Genomic DNA, 19,686 nt, shown 5'->3' on the forward strand with positions numbered 1-19,686 from the left:
AACAACAACAACAACGAGGAGGAGGAGGAATAAGTCATCTTAGGGCTTATCCACCCTTAACCTTTCCTCTGGAGAGTTCCCCGCAAAAACCCGCTCTTTACTGCTGAACTGCTCTTCGTTGTGCTTCAACTTTAAAGAGTGGTTTTTCATGGGGAAATCTTTGGGGTAAAAGAAAGAGCGCTTGGACATGGAGCTTTAAAGCATGGGAAGAGCAGGGCAAAAGGTAAGCATGGAGAAGCCCTTAGGCAACAGGTTTGGGCTGTCATTTACGTGCAGCAGAGTGGAAGCCAGACAGACCTGTCCCCTGGGGCTTAAGTCACTGAGAAGTAGTCCTGTTTGTTTCAATGGGTCTTGTGTAAGAGAAGCTCTTGGTGGATTGTGCCCCATCTCAGTGGATGAGAATCCCCAAAATCAAGTACTTCTTAAAGCACCAGAGTCCAGTGAGGGAAGGTGGGGAGGGTGTTGCTTTCACACACAACAGGCAAACATTTGCTTAAGGTGCCTGTAAGTGTCTAGGTTGGCCCTCCTTACAAATGTCATCATAAAAGTCCTGGGCTCCCAAGAGCCCCTAATGCTGGTTGTGAGCCTACAACAAAGGAAAGCGCAAAAGGAAATACAAATTGGGAAGCCCAAGGTTGGGTGCTCTCCTGTGGGACGTGTTTGTTTTATGGCTGTGAAACAAGGGCTGTAAGTGAGCCAGAGATGGCATGACTGGGAAGAAAGTGTGGGTGTGGACTGGAGATAGGGCTATGTGTGCTTCAAAAATGCACCAAGGAACCCCAAATGTCATATCAGGAAAGGCCAGATCCTGCAACCTGTATGCAACATGCAAACTAAGCAAATCTGCATCTATTTCTTTAGCTCATATTATTTATTCTGACTTTGCTTGCTGTAGGAAGGGGCAATGAGCACCCTGGACCACTGAAGGCCTCACTTTCTGATCTCATGAAATCCTGTCAGTAAAGCGGTACCTCTGGATGCGAACGGGATCCGTTCCAGAGCCCTGTACGCATCCAGAGCAGTACTCAACCTGAAGCGCCGAATCTGCACATGCTTGCCGCGAGATTCGGCGCATCTGCACATGCGCAAATTGCCAAACCCGGAAGTAACCCGTTCTGTTACTTCCGGGTTCGGCATGTACGTAACCCGCGTTGTACGCAACACACAGCATTCGTATCTAGAGGTATGACTGTACTCCTTTGAGCTGTGACGATTTCACTAGATAGCTGCTCTATCTTCACGACCATAAGGCCCAGAAACATGCTCCCCAACCCACACCCCATTTAAATGGAAGTTGAGATTCTCAAGACACTATGTAGCTAGTACTAAGTTCTGCAGTTTTTCTGAACTTGTACAGAATTGCATATTGTTGCACAGAGAGAGAAGTCAGGTTCAAAGGAGTCCAACTGTACCACAGGCGTGACACCTGTTAGAAATAAGCACGCATATTCAGTCAAGTGAACCTTAGAGGGGCTGAGCAAAGCCCTGGCTGCAGAAGTGTGCAAAAACATGCCCATGAACTAATGAGGCAGGGAGTTGTCAGAGACCAAAGTGAATCTCTGTTGTCATCATCAATTCTGACAAAGCTACAAAGGCCCATGCCCACTGCACATCGCAAAGAGGAAAGCATGCAGGCTGCAGCACTAGGAATACACATCTATTCAGTAGCTCCTGAAGGGAGGAAGCAGGGAACCCCAAGGCGCCTTCTGCAAGGCCTAGATGGCAGGTAGCTGAGACGATGCTGCTTTGGTGCTCCAGGAGAGCAGATCAGGACAAAAGTGCAAGGGCTGGAGGGCAAGGGGGAGATCGTTACCTAATTCTAAGCATTGATGAACTTCAAGGAAGGAAGACAATAAGAGAGAAGGAGGTCAAATCATTCACAATGAGCTCTTGGGTCAGTTTTATCCTGATATCATTATATATATACACACACACACATGCATGCACACACTTCCTCTCCCCCCTGTACAACTGTGTGCAGTTCCTGTTCATTAAAACCAAGTTTTGCCATTGGTTTCAATAGGAGATGGACTGCATTTGTCCACATGCAACTGTTTCCTTTAGGACACTGGTCTTCAACTTGTGGGTCGCAACAGGAGCACTACCACCATGCAAATATATGGTAAAAGATTAAAAAATGGGTCTCCAAATGCATGTTTGGGTTACAAGTGGGTCCTGGGTATGAAAAGGCTGAAGGCTTTTGGATATAGCTAAATTCTTGGGTATGATCCGCTTTTTCCATGTGCACAATATCTAGAATCCCAACATTGTTCAAAAATTATTTTGAATAAAAGGGCTTTGGGAGAAGGGACTACCAAACACTCTAAAAGCATTTCTCCAAATTCATGAAAACATCATCAATAAAATAATAATTAAAGCAAAGTACCCTTTGTAAAATGGGAGTTCAAAGTTGCATTGTTTATAATTGGCTAAAAATGGGTAACAGGTTGTCCAGACTTTGCCTTTAACAACAAGCTTTAAATTGTATTTCTAACGGGACCTCTTGGAATGCTTGATTTCATTCATTCATACAGTTTCTCTCATGAGCAATCTTGTAGTGCTGCGGCAGCAGTAACAAAAGTCAAATTTACAAATGCAATGAAGAATGTTTTTATACAATCTGAGATGTTAATGTTGAATTGTGTGAACGTTGCCCAGCACTCTTCCAGTAGCACACACCTGCTCTTTCCTAAATATATAATTAGGAGAGAGTAGTTTCACTGAATGCCCATTGCAGTTCATTATGAAAGAATACTGCATGCTTCAACTGATTGACTGAATTTATTTATAAGCTGTACCCAAAGTGGCTAACAATAAATATTCACTTATTATCAAAATAGAAAACACTGGAGGGTGGGGGAGCTTTGAGATGGGGCATATGGGCTTGTTGAACATCTGCTGCATTTCCTATGTCAGTGTTCATTGTCCAAAGCTCTAGGAACTTCAGCCGCTTGTTAGCTGAAAAGGATTATTGGCTGAATTTGGAAAATGTTGAATTGTTGCTTGGCAACAGAGAAAAAAATGAATGAAAAATGTGCGGCTGAAAATATATGTGGTCATCAGTTTTGATGATTACGGAATAGTGATTTTATATTCTTGAGTGTTTTCTTGTTTTGATGATCAAATCCCTGTCTGTCTAAAAACAATAAATAAAACTAAAGTAGGAAAGAAGATAAGAAGATAAGATTAAATCAAGTTAGAACAACCACAGTTCAAAAAGGCCTGCAGTTAGCTAATGGAGAATGCAAAAAAACAACCCAACAACAGGGGGACAGGGACGGGACAGAAACAAATGATCCTCAGGAACTGGATATTACAGTGGCTCACAGACATGCCACATGATCCTATACAGGCTTACTCGGTAGTTAAGCCCACTGTGTTCTATGGGGTTTAGATGGGTTGGCGTGGATAAGACTGTCCATTCACTACAAATCAGAGCATCTGTCATTTGAGCCTTGCCTCAACACACTCACTGGCCCTTGTTAGGTAAACCAGCATTTCCTCAGACCTCCCTCTGGGAAAAATAACACTGGCCTATCTGCCAGAGCAGTTGCAGATACTCAAAGACAATATGTGTGCTTTTTTTTGAACATGTGAAGATTGCAATCCTATGCATGCTTACCAGGGAATACCCCCCCCAGTCCAGTTGGATTTACTTCTAAGTAAACATGCTATGGCATTGTGAAGCCTTCATCCCTGCAAGATTCCAGACATTTATCACATAATCTGCATACAGTATATATCCTCAGGGTGGAAAGATCAGGCATGTAGCATTTCAGGGGAGATCTACCAAGAAATTAAAAGCCATTTTCACAAGCTAACATTAATAAGACTGCCTGTTAGTCTGGAACTCAAGGACTTATCACTGGAATGCTAATGCAAGACAGACAGTGGAAGAGAACAGCATTTAAAATGTAATCTGTCTTGACACCTATTTTTCATTTAGATTTGCAAAAGATGAGGAAAGCATTTAAGGGTCATTTGTTGATAAAGACTGTGAAAAAGAGAGGGCGGAAGCAAGGGGGTGAGTGTCCTTGTCCAGCCCCACCTTCCTCAGGCAATATGCAGTCCCGGGATATCCCTCTTACCTCTCCAGGGACCTCCATTAATGAAGCAAGAAATGGGGGAGAAAAGAGAGAAAACCAGCGTCATATTTCGAGAGTGTCCTGCAGGGGACTAAGGGCAAAAATGCATATACCAAGGCTAAGTTGTACTTTGTATTTTGGGTCTATGGACTGCAGTAAAGGGGTGTGTGTGTGTGTAAATATACTAAGGGCTTATCCACACTTCCTCTTGTTCCGCTGTTTCCCCCCACCCCAAGGGAAAACCGCTCTTCAGAGCTCAACTGTAGCAAATGGCAATCTGGTTTTCCGTTTGTTCCAATTAAGAACTAAAGTAGAGGTGGATTTAGGGCAGCACAACCAGTTCCTCAGCACTGAGTGCTGAACTGGGGGGAGGGGGCACCACAGGGTGTTGCAACTATGGCATAGACATGCGCAGAATGGAAGGTGAAGGTGGAGGGATGCTAAATTTTGGCCTCGCACAGGGCGCCGTGGAAAGATGAAAGCCCAAAGCCCTACACTGGCTAAAGAGCAGGTTTTCCCTGGGGAAAGTGGGGCAAGGCCATAACTGCTCAGATTTGTGCCCAGAAAGTGTGAGTCAAGGGGAAACTGCTTGGACCCATGCTTTCTAGGCATGCGATAAGCGGAAGTGTGGACAAGCCCCAAGAGGAGTGAACAGCATGCTAAACTTCAGGAATCCTATTTATGACCCCTCACTTCTGCCGACCTCTCACCCCCCCTAACTTACCCAGGGACTCCCTTCTTCAGTCAAGCCTTTCAAGAAACCTCACCAACCTTTTATTGCATCCTTCCCCAACCTAGTGCCCTCCAGATGCTGTTGAGCCCCCATCATCTCTGATTATTGGCTGAGGATGATGATGGTTGCAGTCCAACAACCTCTGGGGACACAAGGCTCAGGGCTGGCGCGCTAATAAAGGCAAACTAGGCCACTGCCTAGAGCGCCGAAATTGAGGGGCGCTGCGCTGGCCAGCCTGCCCGCCGCCCGCCACTGCCTGCAGGGGCATCCCTAGGCTGGGGGGCGCCAGGGCACCTGGTGAACAGGGGCACTGTGGGGAGGAGGATGCGGGAGGCGATCCTCCTCTGAGGCCGCCGTCGCTGTGCGCGCCTTCTGGAGGCTGGCCTGGGCGGCAGACACTGTCTCTGTGCCGCTGCCGGCGCCGCTTCTTTCCTGCTCTCGGCCGCTTCCAGCTGCTTCCTCCCGCTCGGCCCAGAGGCGCCCGCAGCTTCTGATTGGCTGCAGGAGCACCTCTGGGCCGAGCAGGAAGCAGCCGAGAGCAGAAAGGAAGCGGCGCCGGCAGCGGCACGGAGACAGCGTCCGCTGCCCAGGCCAGCCTCCAGAAGGTGCGCACAGCAGCAGCGGCCCCTGTCTCCGTGCCGCTGCCGGCACCGCTTCTTTCCTGCTCTCGGCCGCTTCCTCCCGCTTCCTCCCGCTCGGCCCAGAAGCTGCAGCCGAGAGCAGGAAGGAAGCAGCGCCGGCAGTGGCACGGAGACAGCGTCCGCTGCCCAGGCCAGCAACATGGGCTCTGTGCCACTTTTCATCCCTCCTGCCATTCACACTGGGAGGGGGGCGCCAGAAGGTGACCTCGCCTAGGGCGCCAAAAACCCTAGCACCGGCCCTGACAAGGCTGGGAAAGGCTACTCAACTGATTCCTCCGCTGACCTCCCCCCTCCCTCTCCTCACTGCTTCCTGTCAGTCTTTGACTGCTTCCCGATCTTGTCTATTGTGTAGCCCCATCAGAATCTCCATCTCACATTTACTAAACTGGATTACTTATTAACTAGGCAGCACCAACCATCATTTGGCAGATGGTGGTGTTTTGTACAAGACTCTGCAGAAGATCACTTACTGGCTACCACTGTCACCCTTACTCTCTCCTCTGGCTCTAATCCTGCTTGGTCACTCCCTGAACCTGCCACCAAGGAACAGGGACTCATACTCAAGACTGGGTGTCCAAATAAAAACCCTAGCAATTGATTTACATGAAGGTAATCCAAATCCTCTGCCAATAGAAGTGGGATTTCTACAACCTGTAGACATTATGCAAATTTGCATGACATCTTACTTAGTTTATTTTTCTTTTGATAGCCGTGGAGAGGGAGAAGGAACTATTCAGGGCACTGAAGTAAGGCACAACCCACAGAAGTATATATTTGCAACAATAAGGGCTAGAAACTTGCTTCCTTTAAAAAAAGGAAAAAAGAAAGCTTGAGGTTCTTAAGGAAGCTGAATTCTGTGGCCAATATCACATTCTACTGCTTTTCCACATTTCTGCAAAACTACACAGCCCTGCTAATATCTCGCAAGGTTTGGTCCCTGGGATTCCAAGCACAGGCTGGACTGGTCATGGTGTAGACTAGGTGGGTGGCAGCCACAGAAGCAGGCTCACTTCAGTAAATATCTTGACATGTTGAGAATGGGGCACTACCTATCCAAACACCCAGGCTTGTTTACACCTCGGATGGGAGGATAAAGTAAGAGCCTAAGAAGAGGAGCCCTCCTGGATCAGGCCAAAGGGGGCCCATCTAGTTCAGTATCCTGCTCTCGCAGTGGCCAACCAGATGCCCATGGGAACCCTGCAAGCAGGCCATGGGCGCAACAGCTCTCTCTTCTCCTGCAGTTTCCAGCAACTGGCATTCAGAAGCATCACTGCCTCCAACAGTGAAGGCACAACACGGCCATCAGGATTGGTGGCCATGGATGGCCTTTTCCTGCATGAATTTGTTCCGTCTTGGATGCAAAATAAGATAGTAAAAAATAAATCCCAGCGTCTGTTTCTATGGCCACAAACAAGTGCAGCCCACTAAACTCCAGACTTTCCCCAGGCACAAGAGGCCGCTCAAGTTCCTGGGGTTCAGACCTATCGAAGCCACATGGATAAACTGTTACCTTGTGGTCATGGAGAGTGGCTGCCTTGCCCCTGCATGTCTTTCCCATCCCACCCTCCCTCCTGAGCATCTCCACTTTTGTACCTGTACTCCCCAAAGGTCTCGTCCTTCATCGGCCTGGCCTCAGAATCCACCTGAGTGTCTTCTTTGTCTTTCACTAGAGGAGAAGAGAAAACATGTCAAATGAGGTGAAAGCCTTGGTGGGCAGGGGACTAACCAACCAACCAGAGCAGAGCAGAGGTTTGGAATTAGGGACTGGGGTGGGTGAGGTTAGTGCAGGAGGTGGCCAAGCAGGCAGGGAGATGTTATTAAAAAAAGAGGAGAGGAGCAACACTGCCTCTCATTCTGAAAAACTATGATGCCTCTCCTCTGCCTCACTGAGGTGTTGGGATGGGAACTATAGGAAAACTGCAGGTTGGGGCGGGGACCTGTGACAGACAGTTGTTAGAGAGCTGCCCCACAGCTCTTGGGGCTGAGTGGTTACCTGAATGAGGGCTTAGCCATATGGGCTGGAGATGGAAAACACGCCCCCCCCCCCCGCCAGGGCATTGAGATGTACATTATGGAAATATTATTGTCCAGGGGTCTCTATAAATTCATTTCTTTTGTCCCACAGCCATCTCAAGGCAAATAAGCTTTGAAGCATTATGAAAAGCTGCCAAAGCTCTTGGATCAGAGATGAGAGTGGAAGCAACTCTAGATAACAATGTGCTACTTTTAATTTTTTTTGGGGGGGTGGGGGTGGGAAGTTATTTGAGGAAATTATTCAACGTAGTGTTCTTACAAATGTTCCATCAGCCCAAGCATTTCAGTCTGCCAGATGAAACCGTCTCCCCTCTCCCTCCCCCACGCACTGTTCCCAGGGTTCTCTCAACACCCCCCCCCCCGATGCTATCTGGGAGGGGCATGTGGTGGGAGGGGGAATCCCATTGCACTGGCAGGAATCATTGTGTTGGCTCCTGCTAGAGCAGGCATCCCCAAACTGCGGCCCTCCAGATGTTTTGGCCTACAACTCCCATGATCCCTAGCTAACAGGACCAGTGCTCAGGGATGATGGGAATTGTAGTCCAAAACATCTGGAGGGCCGAAGTTTGGGGATGCCTGTGCTAGAGTAACTGTTTAGTTTCCCCCCGCCTGGGGCTTCCAACACCCAAGGGCAGGTGAGAGAACCCACTTCAGGCTGAGGGCAAGAGGAAACCATGGGCAGAGCAACAATGAAAGATTTACCTTTCTACAGTAGTGCCTAGTTTGTGCACACACTCACACACCCCTCTCTAGCCTCCATCCAGGCATGTAAGTGGCATTATGAGAGTTCAAGAGCACATTCCGGTCAGACCAGAGCACACAAGGAGAGAGTGCAAAGCAGGGTCAGTGAGGGGTGCAAGAGGGTGGCTGGGGAGAATTCCAAGGGGCAGGTAGAGAAGCCCGGAGAGCTGCATTCGGCCCCTGAGCCTGTGACCCCCCCACACACACACCTGCTCAGGGGACAGCAAAATAGTAATAAGAGCATATGAACAACACAAAGGTAATGCTAGTTTTCAAAAGCCTCAACTGTTTTGGCTTCTCTGCAAGGAGCCCTGGGAGCTGCAGATATGAGAGCGTGCTGAGAACATGAAAGTGCAATTCCCAGGCTACCTTAAGGGAAGCAGTTACCATAAAAACAGTTTATGCTGGTAACACATCCGTGTCCTAACCTAAAATCTGTCTCTCCAGTATGTAATGCACAGATGGGGAACCTCTGGCTCTCAAGATGTTACTGGTCTGCAACACCCATAATCTCTGACCATTGGCAATGCCAGCTGGGGCCGATGGAGTCCAGCAACATCTGGAGGGTGTCATGTTTTCCCTCCCTGTTTTGGACTTACCCAGCCTAGTGGGTCAAATAAGGGACTTGAACTTGGATTGCATGAGTTCAACTCCTAGCTCAACTACGGCCTTCCCTCCATGAACTCCAACTCCCCCATCTCTCAAGCTCAGCATCCTTGTCTGTAAAACGGGAACGATAACAACCTACCTCACAGGAGTGTTGTGAGGACGAACGCCACCAGGCACACTAAAAGTGTTATGTAACTGAAAAGTGATAACAGCCTGGGGGGTGGCCCACGGGGGTCTGCTGCGAGGTGCTAGGGTGGGGCTGGGGGCACCTCACCCGAGTACTTGCCGCCCTTGCTGCGCTTGATGAAGCAGAGAAGCACCAGAACCAGGATGAGGAGAACGATGGCGCTGACAAAGCCGATGAACCAACCTTCCGCAGCAAAGCTCTTCTGGAAATCCTCAGCAACTGCAGAGAGCACAGAGAGGAAATTAAGTCGTGCCGGGCTGGGGCCAACCTGTTATATTCAATGCTTTGATGCTTTGCCCATATCAAAATTCTGACTCCTGAGAGACGTTCCTCCCAAAAACATCTGACCAGAATGTGCAATTTCCCCGTGATGGTGGAAATCCACCAAGTATGCATGTCAAGATCAGGCTGCAGAGAGAACAACTTACTGTTATCTTGGCAGAGCCGCACTAACTCCAAAAGAAGCCCTAGGTTCTTAGCATATACCCCTGCACAACCTGGGTTCAAATACTCTCTCTCTCTCTCTCTCTCTCTCTCTCTCTCTCTCTCTCACACACACACACACACACACACACACCAGCTAATTGTGTGTGTGTGTGTGTGTGTGTGTGTGTGTGTGTGTGTGTGTGTGTGTGTGTGTGTTTTCAGATCGGAGGATTACTAGACCCATCTTCATGCAGCAGCGTATAGGAAAGTACATTCCGTTTGTACATGGAGCAGATCATTCTAGGCTTCCCCAAACTGCGGCCCTCCAGATGTTTTGGCCTACAACTCCCATGATCCCTAGCTAACAGGACCAGTGGTTGGGGGAGATGGGAATTGTAGCCCAAAACATCTGGAGGGCCGAAGTTTGGGGATGCCTGTTCTAGGAAATGCCACCCATATTATGCTGGGTCTTAAATGGAAGAGCTTGTCTTATTGAACACACACAAACACAGGCACAGACCCCCTCTACATCCAAAAATGTACAAAATCTGCTCCACGCTTCTGGGGTTAAGGGTTCATTGGCTCCTGCTGGAATACCTCCTCAGAAATGCTGGAGCCATTTGCACCTAACAGTGCGCTGGGTTACTAGTTTCTCTCAAAAGAGAAACACCACTTTTCTGCAATGTTCTCAGCAGTATCATGAGTGGACGACACTGTAGAGATGTGTGACCAGCTGGTTGGGAAGGGCTCTCCGCCCATGTGTGGCAGCATGGTTAGAACAGCAGCCAGGAGTCCTCTCTAACCAAGCACCATCTCTATATGAGCAGAAGGGCCTTTGCAGCCTCATATTGAGATAAATCAGCTAATGGCTCAAGAGGCTGCCTGCAACCCTCCACACACAGGCAGTTAAAAGATGCGTAGGAAGCTGCCTTATATGGAGTCAGGGGATTAGTCCATTCAGTGCTGTCAATGCCAGGTTTGGGGAACTTGTAGACCAGGGGTCAGCAAACTTTTTCAGCAGGGGGCCGGTCTACTGTCCCTCAGACCTTGTGGGGGGCCATACTATATTTTTTTAAAAAATATGAACGAATTCCTATGCCCCACAATTAACCCAGAGATGCATTTTAAATAAAATGATACATTCTACTCATGTAAAAACACCAGACAGGCCCCACAAATAACCCAGAGATGCATTTTAAATAAAAGGACACATTCTACTCATGTAAAAACATGCTGATTCCCGGACCATCTGCGGGCCGGATTTAGAAGGCGATTGGGCTGCATCCGAGCCCCCAGGCCTTAGTTTGGGGGACCCCTGTTGTAGACCTTGGCTGGAGCCCCCTCCAGTGACTGTTGGGCATGGTGGGTGGGGCTGATGTGACCTGGAGTTCAACAACATCTTGAGAGCCACAGAATCCTCGCCACTACTCTAAGTTGACTGACGGTAGCTCTGCAGAGGGGTCTTTATTCAGCCCCCTCTGGTTTACGAGGAATTGAAACTGGAACCCTCCATGTACAAAGTGTGTGTCTACCATTGAGCTACAGCCATTCCCTGCATCCATGGATCTACTCAGACACCCCAAACATGGGGTGCTCACACATTAGCTAACAGCTTGAGAGAACAGAATGGTTTTCACCAACACACATACCAAGATGTTTAAGCAAGCACCAGGTGAATGCATCTGTTTATTCCATTCCCAATAGCTTGGGGAACAGGGAGCAGAAAGCAAGCAATATAATAACAAATAATCAAGATTTCTCTTATAAAATCTCCTACTGCCCCCCAAAAAGCTCCCCTGATCTAAGTCAGTACAAATCTAAATATAGCCATTGCTCTCAAAAGTAGAATTGTCTTCCTAAAATTCACTCTCCTGCCATATAAACCAGCAGCCTCTTGTCCCTTTGTCTACATGGCAAGAGGGAACAATGACTCTCTTATCTTCTTTGCTGTGGCTTTAAAAATATTTCAAGACAGCAATCAAATCTCCACCTTCCCCATCTTTTCCCAAGCATAGAGACACAACCAGCTCTTTTCAGCATGAAAATTCCCAAGTCTCCACGAGTATGAATCTGACACTTTCGTCAGATCACAGAAGGCCCTTTCTCCACTTTAAAGATGTCACATTTAATAGGGACAACCATAAATAATACATTACAACGCCTAATAAAAAGCCTGAGAAACCAGGAGGGAGGCAATGCTCAAAAGGTAAATGCAAGAGGGCAATAAAATCAAAGTCTTTGAAAATATAATTGATAGATTGTGAAGCACTAGCTGTGAGTTGACTCCACACACACACACACAAGCTTCTGTAACATCATATTCAGGAACAGTTTAATGAAGACTGGAGAAGAGCCCTTCAGTGTGAACATAACAGGTCTGATCCTAATGTGGTTTTTTCTCCATTAAAAAACAGCCAGTGGAGGAAGATCCTTCCCTTTTAAAAGACAGGCTAAAGTTGCTCTCTCCTCTAAGGCAGCTACGTCATAGAATCATAGAACTGTAGAGTTGAAAGGGACCATGAGGGTCAGCTAGTGCAACCCCCTGCAATGCAGGAATCACAACTAAAGCATCCCTGAGAGATGGCCATCCAACTTCTGCTTAAAAACCTCCAATGAACAAGGCTGGCCCACCCAGGGCAGCAGATCCAGCCTCCAAGGAACGCATTGCTCACTGCTGCAGTGGCAGTGATAGCTGCAGCAATGCTCACTGAAGGCCAGATCTGCCTCCTCCTCAGTAGCTCCCCACCATGCTGCCTCTGCAGCGGCCTCTCAGCAAATAGCTGGCAAGGCTGGTCTCCTCCCACCCCTAGGGAGGAAATGGAGGGGCCACCCTCTGAGATCTTCTGAGTTCTGCACCCACCCGGCATGATTCAGAGTAGGCCCCTTCCTGCTCCCCCTGTGACAGCCTTCGATTCTCACTTCACCCATCAAGTATGGTTCCTGGTGACTGAAGGGGCACAGGATCCCTTGCTCTGCCTTAATCCATCTTTTTCTTTGTAGTAACCAAACTGCAATAAATCTCTTTGGTAGCCTTCCTCGCCTCTTGGTCTTGCTATTGCAAGACCAGTAAAAGAACCGCTGTTCTTAGCAATGCAATCCCTTGGTCCGAAATACCACTTACCAACGCCACTAGTTTCAACCTCTGTCTCCCAGATGGTTTGATCCTCCCCCGTACGGTGTGCTTTCACAAGCCGGACCCGATATTGCTTGCCTGGCTGCAAGTCTGAGATGCTGAAGGAGCCCTGGCTGGAGCTGGCATCCCCTACAGTGCGCCACGATTCTTTATCTGCGTAGAAAACAGGGAGAGATGGGGGGAACCAGAATGTGCATTCAGTCCCCGCAGTAGCCACACCCTTTCACCTGAATCTGGGTTAGAAGAAGTAAGGGCTTAAGTTCAGTTCTCCATGTTTCTACATAATTGCTTGTTTTATTTTTTTTAAATGCTTGTAAGATTCACCAGTGGTTTACTGTAAACATTTTATAAGCAATATTGCCGAATATACACATTTTTTGCATGTTTTCCCTAATATTTACACTTTTCCTAATGGAATGCATTTTTGTATGTTATTTTCACTAATATATGCATTGCATACACCTCGACAATAAACCTCTTATACATATTACTTGGCTGGAGTGCTTCCTTGCAATTTTCAGTGAAGTGTGAATTTCCAAGGGTGGTTGTGTTTTGGTTTGTGCAGTGTTTTTCGGACAGTGCGAATTCAGGAGATTTTCCTTTAAATGCAGCTTAATTGGACTTCTCCCCCATCTCTAGCTAGAACAGGCATAGGCAAACTCAGCCCTCCAGATGTTTTGGGACTACAACTCCCATCATCCCTAGCTAAAAGGACCAGTGGTCAGGGATGATGGGAGTTGTAGTCCCAAAACATCTGGAGGGCCAAGTTTGCCTATGCCTGAGCTAGAACCTGGCCTGCTGATGCTGCCCAGCAGACGCTAAGAGCACAGGCTGATTTGTATACTTCCTTTCCTCTCCTTAAAAAGTGTATACAGTATAACTATGTGTGAGGGACAGGGGATATCGCGAAGTCCCTCCCCTCCTGAGTTCAAGCCAATCCCCGAGCACAGGGGAAAGCAGAGAGAGTTCCGATTCCAGTGGGGAAGCAGGAAGTCGTGTCCGAGGCTCAGGCAAGGTAGAGGAGCCAGGGTCCCAGGTGGGACAGGAAGGGGCGAATAAGGGCGGGAGACCCATCCCCCCAACTCCGGAATTACGCAGAAAGAGGAGGGGAAAGAGGATGGGGCTGCCAAAGCTTTTGTGTTGGAGAAAGACGCGCCAAAAGCCATTAGGAGGTTCTGAAACCGACTGACCACATCACTCCGTGTAAATAGCAATGACTTCAGCACTGTAAATACGCAGCACCAATAAAAGAATAAAATGCAGAGCTGCGTAGCGTCGTTACTCTGAAGTAGTCCGCTCCGGCCACTGTGACAGCAACCTCCTAATCCTTTTTGGGCTACTTTGGAGTTGCCGGGATGAGCGTGTCAGAGGCGGAGAGATGGCGGCAGATCGCGGAGCAAGCCCAGCAAGAACTGCAGCAGCTGTCGCTGCAGGCGCAGGGGGAATTGAAGGCAGCTAAAGAAGAGACTAAGAAGGTCCAGGACGACCGGCTACAACTTGCGGAACAGGTGAGAGCGCTACAGGAAAGAGAGCAGGAATTAAGGGCGGTGGCGGTAGACCTCCAAAACAAGCTGGATGCAGAGAAAAACAAGGCGGGAGGGGCACCCCAAGTCCAAGTGCTGCCAGGAAGGAGAGCCGGGACGCTAGTAAGCAAGTTCAATGGAGACCCGAAGGAATATCAGGGCTTTGAGACTGAGATTGTGTATGCTCTTGAGCTGCACCACGATGAGTTCCCTGATGATGAGCACAGGGTAGCGTTTATTGTGGAGCACCTTACCGGGGCAGCCAGGGAGTGGCTAAGACCGTTAATCGCAACAAAGAATCCTTGCATGAAGAATGTCAAACTATTTCTAGAAGGTTTGAAAACGATGTATTCGTCCGATAGTCATATGGACCAGACTAAGGAGGAACTTCATAATTTACGCCAAGGAAATATGACAGTTCGCGCGTATTGGGCGAAATTCACCATGCTGGTGCACAGATTGGGGTGGGAACTAGAGTCACCCCCAATGCAAGCGGCGTTCTACTTGGGGTTGCATGAGGAGGTGAAGGATGAGCTCTCGAGAGGTCCAAAGCCCAGTAATATGGATCAGCTGAGCAAAGCGGCTCTGGCGGTGGGGGTGAGACAGGAATCCCGGTGGAGCGACAAGCAAGCAACGCGCGCAAAGCGGGCTTGGTTCCCACGGTCGCAGGAGAAGCCACTCCCCCAACAACCCTTTCAAGCCACGCCTGGGGCCAGTCAGGACCAGGAACCCATGCAGATTGATAGCGCGCGCGCGCGGGCTTTTCAAACCCCAGCGGCGCCAAGACGCAAGGAGGGAAGGGGTGGGAATTGCTTTCTCTGCAACTCCCCCCAGCATCTCGTCAGAGACTGCCCACATCGCAGGGAGTGGCAAGGAAAGGCGGGAACGGTTGTGCCCTCCCCCACTGACGCAGCACCACAGCAGGGAAACGGGAAAGCCTGGCTGCAGGAGACAAGGGGCAGCAGCCAGGCACAGTCAGCAGACAACAGCCCCAGCCCACCCACCCGCACAGAGAGGAGCAGAGCCAGCCCACCCCTCCCAGAGCAGGAGTGGTTTTAGAAGTCACGCTAACGCTCCCAAATGGCTATCCCCTGACAGTCCTCGCCTTAATTGACAGTGGGGCGTCAGCGAACTTCTTCTCGAGAAACTTTGCAGAAGAGCACCAGATCCAGCTTCTGCAGCTGGATTTTCCTCTGCACGTGGCAACCATTGACGGCAGAGAGCTGCTGGGAGGGGCCATCACTCATCAAACCCCCCCCATGAGAATGACGGTGGGAAGGCACTCAGAGACACTGGCATTCAACGTCACCACCATCTCAGACCCCCCCATCGTCTTGGGCATGAGCTGGCTGGCGCGCCACGACCCCTCCATCAGTTGGCACCAGAGATGCATCACTTTTGGATCGGACTTTTGCCTGGAACATTGCATGCAGCGCCAACCAGGGGAGGGGCCTCCGATAGCCACGGTGGCCACCATGCACGTCAAAGGGGGTGAGGCGATACCCAAGCCGTACTGGGACCTGCAGGAGGTCTTCAGCGAAGCGGAGTCCGACCACCTACCCCCGCACAGGCCTTTTGACTGCCAGATCAACCTGGTGCCAGGGGCAACTATACCCCCAGCCAAGCTGTACGCCATGTCAGACCAGGAACTGGAGGATCTGCGCGCTTTCATCGACAAGAACCTCAAGCGGGGGTTCATCAGAGAAAGCAAGGCAGCAGGGGGCAGCCCGGTCTTCTGGGTGGACAAGAAAGACACGCAACAGCGCCGCCTGGTGGTGGATTTTAGACGGCTGAATTCAGTGACAGAGCCAGTGGCTTTCCCCATGCCCAGAGTGGATGATCTCCTGACAGCGGCACGCAGGGGCAAGATTTTCACCAAGCTAGACCTGAGGGGGGCGTACAACTTGATCAGGATCCGAGAAGGCGATGAATGGAAAACCACGATGTTCACGCCTCTGGGCTCTTTTGAATATCTGGTGATGCCCTTCGGGTTGCAAGGGGGCTCAGCATGCTTCCAGGCCTTCATGCACCACGTCCTGGGGTCCCTCCTCTTCAGGAAATGCTTGGTCTTCCTGGATGACATCCTTATTTACTCCAATGACCCAGTGCAGCATGTGAAAGATGTCAGGGAGGTGTTGCAGCGCCTGAAGGAGAACCACCTGTATGTGAAGCTGGAGAAGTGCAAGTTTCACACCAAGGAGGTGGACTTCCTGGGCTACAAGCTGTCAGACAAGGGGCTGGCGATGGACAAGGACAAGGTGCAGGCCATCCTGGACTGGCACAGCCCCAGGACGCGCAAAGATGCCCAACGCCTACTAGGCTTCGCCAACTTCTACAGGAAATTCATCAAGAACTTCTCTCGCGTTACGGCTCCCATCACTGACTGCCTGAGAGGCAAGCAGAAGTTCAGGTGGACACCAGAGGCGCAAGCAGCGTTCGAAAGCCTCAAAAGGGTGTTCGCCTCAGACCAGAACCTGTTCCACGTGGTTCAGGACGCGCCCCTACGCGTGGAGACAGATGCTTCTGATAAAGCTGTGGGCGCCATTTTGTTGCAACTGGACGCCAACAGAGAGTGGAGACCCTGTGCCTTCTTCTCCAGGAAGTTGACCCAGCCAGAGCGAAACTACACAGTGTTTGATCGGGAACTTCTTGCGATCCACGCTGCGTTCCAGCACTGGAGACACTTCCTGGTGGGCGCCAAGCACCCCATCCAGGTGTGCACAGACCACAAGAACCTGGAGTTCTGGAGAACTGCCAGGGTGCTCAACCAGCGGCAGATACGGTGGGCAGAGTTCTTCTCGAACTTCAACTTCTCCATACACTACATCCCGGGGGAGCAGAATGTCAGGGCGGATGCCCTCTCCCGCAAGCCAGAGTACATGGAGGAGGAGGCGCCACCGGCACCCAGGCACATTTTCCCCCCGTCAGCTTGGTCCTGTGGAGCAGCAGTGGTGAGCGAGGCAGAACTCACAGCACTGACGGCAGCGGATGAATTTGCCAACCGCATCTTCAGAGAACTGAGAGGGGGGGGAGCAGGCAAAAGACTTTGCAGAACGCAGGGGGCTGCTTTTCTACAAGGGTGCACTGTACCTGCCCACCACCCAGCTTAGACGTACGGTCCTCAAGCAGATGCACGACAACCCAACGGCGGGTCATTTTGGGAGGGACAAAACCACTCACCTAGTCATGAGACACTTCTGGTGGCCAGGGGTGCGGGAAGATGTTCAAGACTATGTAAGGGGCTGTGACACCTGCCAGCGGGCAAAGGTGGTCAGAGCAGCGCCACCGGGATTGCTGGAGCCCTTAGCCACGCCACACAGGCCGTGGGAAGTGGTGTCCATGGACTTCATCACAGATCTGCCTTCTTCCAGGGGCAAGACCGCAGTGTTGGTGGTGGTGGACCTCATGTCCAAAATGTGCCATTTTATACCGTGTGCCAGGGCGGTCTCTGCAGAAGAGACAGCCAAACTGTTTGTGGATCACGTATTCAGACTGCATGGATTACCTTTAAGGGTTATTTCGGATCGTGGCCGCCAATTTGTTTCCAGGTTCTGGCGGCGGCTCATGAACCTCCTGCAGGTGGAGGTCAGCTTGTCGACGGCTAGACACCCGCAGACCAATGGACAGGCGGAGAGGGTCAACGCCATTCTGCAGCAGTACCTGAGATGTTACGTCAGCCAGAGGCAAACGGACTGGGTGGATCGCCTGCCACTGGCAGAATTTGCCTACAACAATGCGGTGCACGTCTCCACAGGGGTGTCGCCCTTTAAGGCCAATTACGGGCATGACCTCAGATCTTTCCCTGAGAGGGAGGGGGAGGAGGAGGAGGAGGGCCCACAGGCTGAGGATTGGGCAGAGGAACTGGAGACGGTGCACCAGCAGCTCAGAGAACACTTGGAGAGAGCCAAGGAAGCGTACAAGAGGGGGGCAGATCGCCACAGGCGACCGGGGGAGGTCATTAGGGTGGGGGACAAAGTTTGGTTGTCCTCGGAGGGCCTTCCCATCAGAGGGCGATGCAAAAAGCTGGCGCCCAGAAGGTTGGGCCCCTTCACGGTCACGCAACAGGTCAACCCGGTGGCATACAGGCTGGCACTGCCAGAGGACATGAGGGTGCACCCAGTGTTTCATAGATCGCTGCTGTCGCCGTACAGGGAAAGCAGCAGGCTCCGAGACAGCGAACAAACCCCTGAGGGAGGGGGGGAGAGGGAAGGCAGGGAGCAACTCAATGAGGCCACGGCCATCCTGGATTCAAGGTGGGGGGTGGGGGGACTGGAGTACCTCATGGCATGGGAGGATGCTCCACCGTCCCAGAATGAATGGGTCCCAGCCACTCAGATACAGGAGGAATTCCTGGTAGAAGAATTTCACGCCCTCTTTCCCCATAGACCCAAGCCCTGGCACATGGAAAGGGAGGGGGAGGGGGAGGAAGCACGGGAGAGCAGTTCACCATGGCGCTGGGAAGCGGAGTTTGAGGAACCAGAGGATGAGGTATGGGTGTCACCGAGATCCACCCAGTCAGAGGAAGGAGCAGATTGGCAGAACATTTTTACCCCCACCAGCTCTGACGCCACAGACTTTTTGGGATTCCCGTCCTCCCAGGCGGAAGGGGGGGGCTTGCAGGACTGGGGGGAGGTGTTCACACCAACGGGCTCGGAAAGCACTGAGTTCTTAGGCTTCCAGTCGTCACCGACACCTGGGGGGGACCTGGGGAGGGGTGAAGGAGAGCTTGGGAGGGGGGTGGATGTGAGGGACAGGGGATATCGCGAAGTCCCTCCCCTCCTGAGTTCAAGCCAATCCCCGAGCACAGGGGAAAGCAGAGAGAGTTCCGATTCCAGTGGGGAAGCAGGAAGTCGTGTCCGAGGCTCAGGCAAGGTAGAGGAGCCAGGGTCCCAGGTGGGACAGGAAGGGGCGAATAAGGGCGGGAGACCCATCCCCCCAACTCCGGAATTACGCAGAAAGAGGAGGGGAAAGAGGATGGGGCTGCCAAAGCTTTTGTGTTGGAGAAAGACGCGCCAAAAGCCATTAGGAGGTTCTGAAACCGACTGACCACATCACTCCGTGTAAATAGCAATGACTTCAGCACTGTAAATACGCAGCACCAATAAAAGAATAAAATGCAGAGCTGCGTAGCGTCGTTACTCTGAAGTAGTCCGCTCCGGCCACTGTGACACTATGTTATTTCAGAATTTAAGGACCAACCTCCACTCTCCAAGTTGTTGACTAAGAAACTGTCAGTATTGTTACTAAAAGCCATCAATATTGTTCTGTTCTCAGATGCTCAGATGGGCTTATGACATCTGCTGCTGGCTTTGGAGGATTTTTGTGAGAAGAATTTGTTCATGCCAAGAGCATTGGGAAATATCCATCATCACACTAGCAGAAGAGGAATGGAGGATAGTCTTCTGCTCCATTCCATCCCTGCCTGCAGAAAGGGCACTGTGTGTCGGAGCAGCAATGAATTAGCTCCCACTCACCCAAGCAGATTTCTCTTCAAAATCCTCCTTTGCAAATGTTGCTGTTTATCAATACTCGGCAATGCGAATATTTCACTTCAGTGTATAAATGACTAACATT

General features: G+C 50.5%; 1 protein-coding gene across 1 annotated transcript in view; it reads right to left on the minus strand.

Moving 5' to 3' along the window:
* The window catches only part of L1CAM (L1 cell adhesion molecule), a 108,625-nt gene that overhangs the window by 2,946 nt on the left and 85,993 nt on the right, over nt 1-19,686 (minus strand). Inside the window, 3 exon segments of the mRNA XM_060268696.1 lie at nt 7,053-7,125; nt 9,118-9,249; nt 12,578-12,742. Coding sequence (XP_060124679.1) covers nt 7,053-7,125; nt 9,118-9,249; nt 12,578-12,742 — 370 coding nt within the window.

Source organism: Zootoca vivipara, chromosome 16 (genome assembly GCF_963506605.1).
Source record: "Zootoca vivipara chromosome 16, rZooViv1.1, whole genome shotgun sequence".
NCBI classification, from domain to species: domain Eukaryota; kingdom Metazoa; phylum Chordata; class Lepidosauria; order Squamata; family Lacertidae; genus Zootoca; species Zootoca vivipara.